The following is a 10,243-nucleotide window of genomic DNA, read 5'->3' as shown; positions in this document are numbered from 1 at the left end:
AAGAAAGAAAGAAAGAAAAAAATCTTCGCCTCTGGCGGCTGCAGCCCAGGAGAGAAGCCCCAGACTGGCCCTGTCTTCAGCCACCTGGCTGGGTCGTCCCTTCCCCTCGAAGGGGTTCTCTCCCCGAGCCCTCTCTGCCGGGCCCATGGTCAAGGCCGCAAGGCTGAGCACAGTCCTTGGGTGGCCTGCCGGCCTGGTCCCTGCACGGTCCCTGGAAGGGACGTTTGTGTTGGGGGCATGGTCACCTCCCACAGCACCTTGGATAGCCTGTGTGGCTTGTCTTTGCTAGGAGCTGGCTGGTGCTGGCTCCCTCCTCGGGGGTGACTAAATTTACTTCTAGGCCACTGTCTCCCCGTGATGCTCTCTTCCTGTGGGGTCCAGCTTTGCAACTGTTGGGGGAGCTGCTATCCCTGGCGTCCCTGTTACATTCTGGGGGAGCTTGGGACAAAGCCTCCTCCTGCCAGGGCCAGAGCCCAAGCTTCTGAGGAGGTGCAGAGGGGGCCATAGGAGCACGCCAGTCCTCAGGATGGCCGCCCCGCGCCCTGGGCGCCACCACTGCGGCCGCAAGGCTCCCCAGTGGCCACGGGGAGTCAGCCCAGCGCGCGGGGCTCACACGAGGCCGGGCATCTGCGCCCGCAGAAAGGGCACGGAGGCAGCGGCCGGGAAGGCGGCCAGCGGGTAGGCGAGGGCCCCGGAGAAGCCCAGCAGCGGCGCGGGCGGCGCGGGCGCGGCGGGCGCCAGCGGGAAGGGCAGCGCGGCGGGCGGCGCCGCGGCCGCGGCCGGCGGGCTCTCGTGGTAGAGCACGGGCACGCGCACGAGGCGCTGCGCGCCCGGCGGGGACAGGCTGGCCGCCTCCAGCTCGGCCGCCAGCTGCCGCTTCCACTTGTTGCGCCGGTTCTGGAACCAGATCTTGACCTGCGTCTCGGTGAGCTGCAGCGAGGCAGCCAGGCCCGCGCGCTCGGCGCTGCTCAGGTAGCGCTTCAGGTCGAAGGTGGACTCGAGCTGGAAGACCTGGCTGCGCGAGAAGACCGTGCGCGTCTTCTTCTTGCGACCGGCGCCCCCGGCCGCGCCGCCGCGCGCCTCCCCCGCCGCCGCCGCCGGGGCCTCGGCCAGCTCGGCCGCCTCTTCCGCGCCGGCCCCTGGGCCCCGCGCCGCCAACTCCGCCGCCTCCCGCTGCACCGCTCCCGGCCCGGGGCCCCGCTGCCAGGCGCCCTCGGCGCGGCCCATCTCTTCGCCTGTCTCCGGTGAGTCCCGGTCGCTGGCTGCAGGGAGAGAGGGGCGCACGGTTGGTTCTGGGCGCGGAAGTCCCTGAGGCCGGCCGCCCCCACCGCGCCGTGAGATCAGCCACGGCCACAAGCCGGGAATGTTCCTGGCACAGGCCACTGCATCCGGGACAGTGTCAGGGGGCACATCGTCACAGAGGATGGAGAAAGGCAGAGCGGCGGAAGTGGCCCTGCGGAGCAGAGGCCAGCCCCCAGCCACGCTTCGGCCACTCAGGCCCAGGACGCCCAGGACAGGAGCGAGGACAGAGAGGAGCAAGCACAAGCAGAAACCCTAGGGGAGGCCGACTCCCCGCGACCGTGGCCTCGCACTAAAACACGCAGCCCCCGCAGGCCGCGTCACAGGGGGACGGAGGTCCTGCAGAGGAACACGCTCGCTGGAAACAGCCCCGAGACACCCCTGCGCCCCAGCATGCCAGACAGAAATAAAGACCCGCTATGACCCGCTCCCCGTGCGTGCTCAGGAGCAGATGCGAGACTCCGGCATGCACAGAACCATTCCTGCAGGACGGACAAATGCCGACCACCCCCCCACCCGAAAAAAGTTCCGGTGCCCAGGTGATAACGGGGTGCCCGCTCACCCCCCGCCCCGTTTCCTAACCCCTGACCCAGATGCCCGTGGAGACGTGCCCACGAAACCCACAATCACACACGTGTGGATGCAGAAACATGCAGCTGCTGCACCCCACCCAAATGCAGGGGTCTGGCCTCAGCCTCTGGGTTTGGGGGCCACAGAAGCCCACAGGGGACCCCTGACCTGGCGCCCCAAGTACTGAGCTCCACATGACTTCCCTCAGGTGAGGATTCGCCCCAGGGCTGGCAGGAGATGGTGCCGCCGGGTGAAAGTCTGCCCAGGCATTGATTCGAGGCCCAGCCTGACTGCAGGGCTCCCCTGGCTGCCTCAGGCCAGTCTGCCCTCCTCCCGGGCCTGTGCCTCCCCGCCAAGGACCAGGGTCCCGCTGGAGGCTGCCAACCTGCCCTCAGGAGGCTGTGGACTCGGCAACGGTGCCCCCGTTGTGTGTGTCTGCCACCTCCACGAGGTGAGCCAACACCGGTGGGCTTGGGCTAGCACCGGCCGCACGTGGAGGTGTGCAGATTTGCGTGTGCCCCGCTGCCCAAACCTGGTGGCTGCGCCCTGGCGGTCCCGCGGAGGGGTCGGGTTTCAGGCTGGTGTGCCCACCACCAACTGCCTCCCTGCAACACCCACACCCCAAAACTCACAGGGGCCCATGAATCGCCACTAGGTGCCAAGCTGGCTCACTGGCCCTGGCACAGAGAGAACCCTAACCCGCATTGCACGAAATAAGAAAGTGCAGCCTCCTGGGAGCTGCCCGAGGGGCTGCAGGGATGGGGGGGTGGCAGAGGAGACCCTGCAAGGCCCTCTTCAGAGACACCCCCAGAGGGGCCCCAAACGTGGCCACTCCATCTCCACAACCCCACTGCGGCCTGGTCGCGTTTGTTGCACAGGAGCGGGCTTCCTGTGCGTGGGCTCGGAGACCTGGGTCCCTCCCACACCAGAAAGGGGGTTACCCATGAGGGGTAAGGGGTGTGCCCACCTCCTGCCCTGGCACATGCAGGGACATGCCACAGAGCAGCACCGACTCCAGAGGACTCCAGAGCGAGTCCCGGTGGCTTTGCAGTGTGTCTGGGGTGGGGGTGGGGGGGTCAGGCAAAGCCTGGAGGCCAGGCTGGTATGGCTTCCTGGTCTTCCTCCCAGGGGTCTCCCTGCGAAGGGCAGGGCTCCAAAGGTGGCAGTGACCCTGGGGAGGAGGAGCAGAACTCGGGAGTGGGAACCAGTGGGTCTCAGCCTGAGAACCCCTACTCCCAGCCCCTCGCAGGGAACAAAGGCGGGCAGGGGGAGGGGCAGAAAAGGAAGGGAGGGGGCGGGATGGGGGCTTCAGAGCCGGCTCCCCTCTTGCCTAGCAAACCGCAGCCCTGGGGCCTGGGAGGACCAAGGGGGAGGCAGGCGCCCCTGCCCCAGGCCTGTCTGCAGCTCTCTGAGGTCGGGCTTTGGGGTGCAGAGCTGTGGAAGACCGCCCCCCGCATCGAGCCCCCACAGCGCGGCTCCCTCCGCTCAGTGGCTCCATCTTCGCGTCCGCTCTCCTCTGTCTTCCCTCCCTCCCTCTCTCCCCGCCGCATCTCCTCTCCCGCTCCCGGGGTTCCTTTCCCGCATCTCTCCTCTCCCAGCCTCCCTCTCTCCCCCATCCCTCCCTCTTCTCCCGCCCTCTCTCGGCTCCCCGCCTTTCCCCGTCAGATCTCACTTTCCCTTCATTTCTTTCTCCAGCTGCCTGCTACCCTCTGTCCCCAGGTCCCTCTCTGCGCGCTCTCCAGCGTCCCTCGGACCCGCAGAGCCTGGCGATGAGTGAGCCCGGACGGGGTGAAACCTCCCCCCTGTTGGGGTACTCTGTCCCAAGACTGCACAACTGGGCAGACAAACCCGCCCAACTAGGGACTGTGCAAGGGCCCGACTGACCCGGACCCCGCTACACCGAGAGAGGAAGGTGGTCCAGAAAGGGCGCCACGAATCCAAAGTCCCCGAGCAAATACGCGGGCAGGAAGACGGGCCCCAGTGCCCGGCCCACCCACCCCGCGCCCGCACTCACTATCAGGACTGAGGCCGCCTCCGTAGCCGCCGTGCGCCCGCGAGAACCAGCGTGTCGCGTCGCCGCAGCCCAGAGCGTAGGGCGGCCCGGGCCCGGGGGGCGGCCGGGGACCGAGGCCCAGCGCGCCAGGCCCGAGCAGCGCCCGCGCCCGCGCCTCCCCGCCGGGCCCGGAGCCCGCGCGCGGCTGTCTCCGCCGCTGCAGCCGCCGCCGCCGCGCCTGCTCTGCGTCCTCGTCCTCCGGGTCGTCGTCGTCGTCCTCCTCGTCCTCGCGGCCGCCGCCGCCCTGGGCCGCGCGCCCGGCGCCCTTGGCCTCGGCCGCCAGCAGGTTCTCGATGAGAAAGGAGGAGGCGCGGGCCGGCGTGGCGCGCCCGGGCTCCGTCAGCTCGTCTGGCATCGCGGCTGAGGGCCCGTCGGGCTCTGCCGGGCTCCTCGGGGTCCCGGGGCGAGGTCGGTCCCGGTCCCCACAGGGGACAGTGGCGCGCGGCACCCGGGTGCCGGCGCGGGCCGACCCTGGAGCCGCTGCCCGGAGCGCTGGCGTCGGGCCCCGCGGGCCAGGCGGCGGCCTCTGAGCTGGGCTGGGTTGAGCCGGGAGCGGTGCGCGCCGACAGCCGGCCGGGCAGCCGCCTCGCCAGCCTTTCACGTCGCCGCTCTGCTAGCCGCGCCGGCCAGCCCCGCTGGGGGCGGGGAGGGGCGGAGGAGGGGCCAGCAGGGGCGGGGCGGGGCTGCGCGGGCCGGGCGGGCCGCCAGCTCAGCCCAAGGACGCCGCGGCGGGCCCGAGCACTGCCGCTCCCGGAGACACCACCGGATCCCGGCGCGCAGCCGGGCGCGCAGCCGAGCGCGGGCTGCAGGGGACCCAGGAGGGGGATCGCGGCGGGTCCGGCCCCGCGTGATCCATTCTCGGGGTCCGTGCGCCCCGCGCTGGGGTGGGGGGCGGGGAGGCGGGACCTCTGCCGGGTGACCGCCCATTGGCTGCGGGCCCCCATGAGAAACAGGCTGGCCAATCACTGTCCGGCAGGAGCCGTAATTACCTCGCCCCGGGGAGAGTGTTGGACCGAGCGTGAGTAACTGTGTGTGTGAGTGTGTGTCCGTGCGCACGCGCGCGTGTGGTATGTGCATGTGTGCACGGGCGTGTGTGTATGCATGTGCGTGGGGGGCGGCGGTGACGAGCCCCGCTTCCATAAACTGCAAGAGGCTGGACCACGGTCATTTTTTTTTGTTAAGACCCCGGGTGTCAGGGCTGAAAACTGTGGCATCTTTTCATGTTTATACTTACGGAAATACGTTAACGCCGAATGTAGTGCAATAGTCTCCGAGTGCAAGGGGATGCTGCCCGCCCCCGGGGCCCAGCCCGATGTCACGCTGCGTGAGAGCCGCGTCCCGCGTCCCGCTCCCCCGGAGACTCGGGCCTTAGAAGGAGCGCGGGCTTCGGGCCTCGGCCGCGCCGCGGACTCCAGCGGGCAGGCCCGGCGGCTTCTCGAGCCTGTTTCTAAGACATGGGGAGTTTCTCGCATGTCTGCATCAGGGAGCGTGGTGACAAACGTGCATCGGGCCCACGCCGCCACCCTCGGAGCTCTGGCTGCGGGGAGCAACCTGACCTGCCTCCCCGCGAGCGGGTGACGGCGGAGTCACCGGGGTCGCAGCGCCGTCGCACGGGCGGAGCCGGCTTCACTCGACACGGGTTATCTCAGAGAGATACACTCAGCCGCCCAGGGCCAGCCAGCGGCCCCAGCACCGAGGGCCACCGGCGTCCCAGAGGGCGGCGCAGGCTCGGGCTTCCAACTTGCTTTAATTTCCTGAACAATCGCGGCGGAAGGAGCATCGACCCCATTTTCCAGAGGGGCAAACAGAGGCGAGAAGAGACTGCCCCTGGTGGTAAGTGGTTCTGGCTGGCCTGGAACCCGCGCGCTCTGGGCCTGGGCCCTTCCGAAACCGACAGCAGAGTGAGACGCGAGAGCTGGCAGCGGCCCTGAGGCCCCGCAGGCCGAGGCCTCGCGGGGAGCCCTGCCTCGTGGGGGTGGGGGACCTGTCGGCCATGGTGAGCGTCCTGGGCGCGACTCGGGCATGCCTGTGGGAGCCGGCCATCCCTGACATCTCTCACCTGCCTGCCTGTTCCCCAGGGCTGCCGGGAAGGACCTGTGGTGCTCAGTGGGGGAGGGGCTTTTCGGGAGACTCAAGACCGGGTGCTGGACTCAGCTCCTCAGGCCCTCACATCCTGCCCCAGGAAGGGTAAAGCAGTGACAGCCTCCCTGGCAGACATAGGGACAGTCCCCCCCCCTCACACACACACACCCAGATAAGGATACCAAGCTGGAGTCTTGGGGAAGAGCTGTGGCCTCTCAAGTATTGCTCCCTGGGGAGCCCGGCCAGAACGGGGACCCAGACCACGGGAAAAATGACCTCCCTGGTCCATCTGGAAGAGAAGCGCTGGTTCCTGGCTCACCACCATCGAATCCGAGGGCTTCTAACAGATAGGGAAACTGAGGCCAAAGAGGAACCTGGGTAAAAGACACTGGCTGTGGGGAGGAGTGCCTTCGGGGTAAAAGTGACCCTACCATGTGGGCCTGGGTGCTCTCGTGAGCAGCCTCTCCCCTCGGCAGGTCTCTGGAAGCCCCCGCCTGAGCTGCTGAGGCTGCCACTCCCACTTATCCCAGCCCCTTCCAAGCGGGGCTGGGGTGGGGGTTCTCATTCTCTCTGCCCGGCCTGCCTGGCCCTGGGTGGTCCTTTAAATCGGGATAGTAAGTGTCTTGTCTGTGCTGGGCTCTTGGAAGTGGGGACCGGATAGCCAGGCAGTGGCCCGAGGCACTGGGTGCTTGCGAGTGTCTCCTCACTGTCCCTGGGGGGCTCACACGGGATGGGAGGCCAGGGGAGGAGGTGGCCCGTGCAGACGCGAGTGGGCCTTGCTCGGCTGGCACTGGCTTTCTGGGCTTTGCGGAGGGCATGTCCCCCGCCTCGGGGCTCGGGGCAGCACTGGCTGGTGAGGCAAACACTGGGTCCACCCCACTGCTGGCCCCCGATGCTTCCCAGAGAAAGGGCAGCAGGTCGCGCTGGCCGGTGGGAGGAGGAGGGAGTTAGGTGGGGAGCTGACGCATCCCGGCGAGGGGAGCCTGGGTTTGCGGACAGGATCGCCACCTGCGAGACTCTGTGCATTCTGTGCGTTCGGACCGAGGGCAGCTCTGAACTCTGCCGGGGCTGCCGCTGGCGGCGGGACTCGCTCTCCCACTCTCCCGACTGACCCGGAAACACTGCTGCTTCGAGTGGCTTTTCAGGGCCAGAGCCCAAGTTTCTGGTCACCTCTGGGCACCGGGCAGAATTCTGGGGCTGAAAGACACCCCATGCAGGAAAGTGGGACCTCAGGGTCAACGGGCCGTCGCTCAGTCTCCACCTCTGCGAGGGCTCCCCGCGGTCCCCAAGCCACAGCCGCCCTCCGGTCCTTGCTCTGTGCCCTCTCATCCTCCCTTGCCCCCTGCCCCCAACGCCATCTGTCCCTGCGTGGTGACCACGACGGGATCCCAGGGAGTCAGTCCTAAAGGACAAGTGTTGCTCTTCTCACCTAGACGGTGGGCAGGGGCTGTGAGTGGGTCGCCAAAGATGCCCCACAAACCCGAGGGAGTGTCAGCGGGAACGGGCCCAGCAGCACGGGGCAGGAGTCGGCAAACTAGCAGCCACCGTTTTGTTTTGTTTTGTTTTGTTTTAATAAACTTTTTCTTTTGGAGTTATATCTACTTTTAAATTTAATTTTATCTTATTTTTGCTTCCTCACCTCTCATCCCAATTCTACTTGTCCTCATGTTCCTGACCCGCATGCCACCCCAGCCGCGTGTTCTGGTATATTACTTTCCGAAAGCAGTTTTACATCGTACACCTTCTTTATGTATCATTTTTTCACCTTAAAGTATAAATTTGAGATCTATCCATGCCGACAAATGTAGCAATGATTTTTTAACTACTGTCTATTAACCCAAAGTCACATCAGTTACTATGGTCACATTACATATTTCCCCAAAGCTTAGTGGCATAAGACGACCATTTATGAGAATGCTCATGGGGTCTGTGGATTGGGGACAGTTTGTCTCCACGGCTGGGCCTCGGCTGGAAGAGCGAAAGGCATGGCAGGGGGAGGCACCGTGGCTCATTTATCTGGGGCTGACGTTGGGGTCAGCTGAAGGAGCCCTCCATGGGGCCTCTCCATGTGACCTGGCTCCCACATGATGTGGGTCTCCAGGACAAGTGAGGTGTGTGTGGGGGGAGGCGAGGGGGAGCTGAAACCTGGCCTGGTATCTAGTGTGTCTCTCTCCTCTACTGTCTGGGCTGTCAGCTCCTGTGGGGTCCAAGGGGAGGGGACGACTGTGACTCAGGAAAAGACAGCTGACTCCCCTACGGGGGACTTTCCAGGTGCCGGCAACTCTCCCCTATGGCAAACCATGTTGGGGTGAACAGACCAGCTGTCTTCCTCATGGCCCTGGGAGTCATGTGTGCCCCCAGAAGGGGGCCCCTGGAGCGAAGGGTCCAGATGGACTCGGAGTCACCAAGCACTTGGGGAAGACCTTGGGGAAGACCTCCAGGACCCCCGTACTATGTCCCTCCGCCACACCGTTGCTGGCACTTGGTATCATGTGACTTTCTTCAGCTTGCGGCTGATGCATGTGAGGAGAAGCCACGTTGTTTTAAGTAAGGAGCTCTGGTTGCTGACAGCCCCTAATCAGTTCGCGTGGGGAACCGCCAAAGGTCAAGGTCGCTGACCTGGGGGAGTGACAGGGTCAAAGCTGGGCCTTGGAGGGGTGACCCTAAAGCAAGGGCAGGGACGAGGGTGAGGGGGAGGAGAGATGAGGAAGCGCAGGGGAGGTTTCCTGCGGGCCAGGTGATGAACAGGGAAGCCCTGTGAGGTCAGGACTCGTCAGGTGGTCAGGTGGTCAGGTGGTGAGCGGACCTGGGGGCACTCAGTGCAGGCCGGAGTGCTGCAGGCTCTCCTGGCTGTGGCATCTCGCCGGGCCTTTTCCCCACGTGCAGCCCCCACTCCTGGCTCAGGCCTGGGGGGAGGGGCAAGGGGCGGGCCCCGGTCCACCCCTCCTATTGGCTCCTCAAACAGCCTGTTCCCCACATCGCAGCCAGTGGGAAGCGCCTTCGCAGCTGCCCAGATGTGCAGTCAGGCACCAGGCTGCATCCACAGCTCCGCTGCCGGGTTCACTGTGCTCATGAGCAAGTCACCGCCCTCCGCGGTCCTCAGTGTCCTCAGCTGTACCCTGGGGACAGCAGTGCGGCCCACCGCCTGGGCTGGCGTGGGCTGCAGTGGGGATGACGGTGCAGGCAGCGCTTCGGCGTCTGTGACAAATGTTCGCCTTGAGAAAGGCCACATGTCTGAAGACGATTTTGGCTGTCGAGGATCTGGCCACACCCTTCCTCGTGAAACGCTGGAGAGAGGGGGGTCATATTCGTAATGTATTAGGCAGATGCTTCCCAGAATTCCACTCACCTGGAGGTAGGGTGGGGGCGAGGCAGGGTGACCTGGGAGGAAGAAGGAAAGCCGGAAGGAGAAGGGGAGGGTCTCTGCACGCCTGGCATGCAGCGGGCGGCGAGGGGGGCACCGTGTTGACAGTTCTCCAGTCCTCCCCCCACCCCCAAGCCCCCACCTCCGCTCCTGCAGCCGGTGCCACCAGGCCAGCCGGCCAAGAAGCCCCCTTCCCCTCGGGAGTGTCCCGAAGGGTCCCAGCCCTTCCCGTGTACCGCTCAGAGCCAGGAACAGAGGCAGGGGCAGATATGCCAACGCCTGTCCCCTTGGCGGGGACAGTGGCCCTGACAAGGCAGGACACTGTGCCAAACAGGCCGCCTCACCCACGACCTTCGGGGCCTTTGGAGGAGCAACTGTCTCGGCCAGAGACCCCACCCAGGGCTCGCGGCCCGGAGCTGTGAGTCTTGTCCGCGCACGACCCCCCCCCCTCCCAGCAGGTGCTCTGCTCACCGGGGCCCCACTGGGGGCTCTCCTGGGTGGAGGGGCCTTTCCCTTCTCTACAGATAGATTTTTACCTCAACGTATTTTAGGGGAAATTTTCAAACATACATAAGTTGAAAAACTCGACCCAGCATCTAGATTCTTCCATCAGCTCTCTGTCTCCCTGGCTTTGTCACGGACCCACCACCCATCCCTCTATCCACCTGTCTGGGGTTTTCCCCCTAGTGCATGTCACTGTGATCTGTGAATTTTGGTACCAACTCTGCCACTGACCAGCAGTGACACTCAGCGCCCCTCTGTCCCCTGCAAAGGTGCATAATCAGGCCCCCTGAGCCGGGGGCTGTGACGAGAAACCAAGTATGGAGAACTCACGCTCCAGACGTCTGCTCTGGGAAGCCTCTCCGTGGAAGACT

General features: G+C 65.7%; 1 protein-coding gene across 1 annotated transcript; it reads right to left on the bottom strand.

The window, feature by feature from the left end:
* Nucleotides 1-609: 609 nt before the first annotated feature.
* On the bottom strand, nt 610-4,277 carry HMX1 (H6 family homeobox 1). Its single transcript, XM_016124251.2, has 2 exons — nt 3,884-4,277; nt 610-1,262 (listed from the first exon to the last, which is right to left on the bottom strand). The coding sequence occupies exons 1-2, from the start codon at nt 4,275-4,277 to the stop codon at nt 610-612; spliced, it is 1,047 nt and encodes a 348-aa protein (XP_015979737.2).
* Nucleotides 4,278-10,243: the final 5,966 nt, after the last annotated feature.

This window comes from Rousettus aegyptiacus, unplaced genomic scaffold, assembly GCF_014176215.1.
Source record: "Rousettus aegyptiacus isolate mRouAeg1 unplaced genomic scaffold, mRouAeg1.p scaffold_m13_p_10, whole genome shotgun sequence".
NCBI lineage: Eukaryota > Metazoa > Chordata > Mammalia > Chiroptera > Pteropodidae > Rousettus > Rousettus aegyptiacus.
This window is presented reverse-complemented; position numbering and strand designations above follow the sequence as displayed.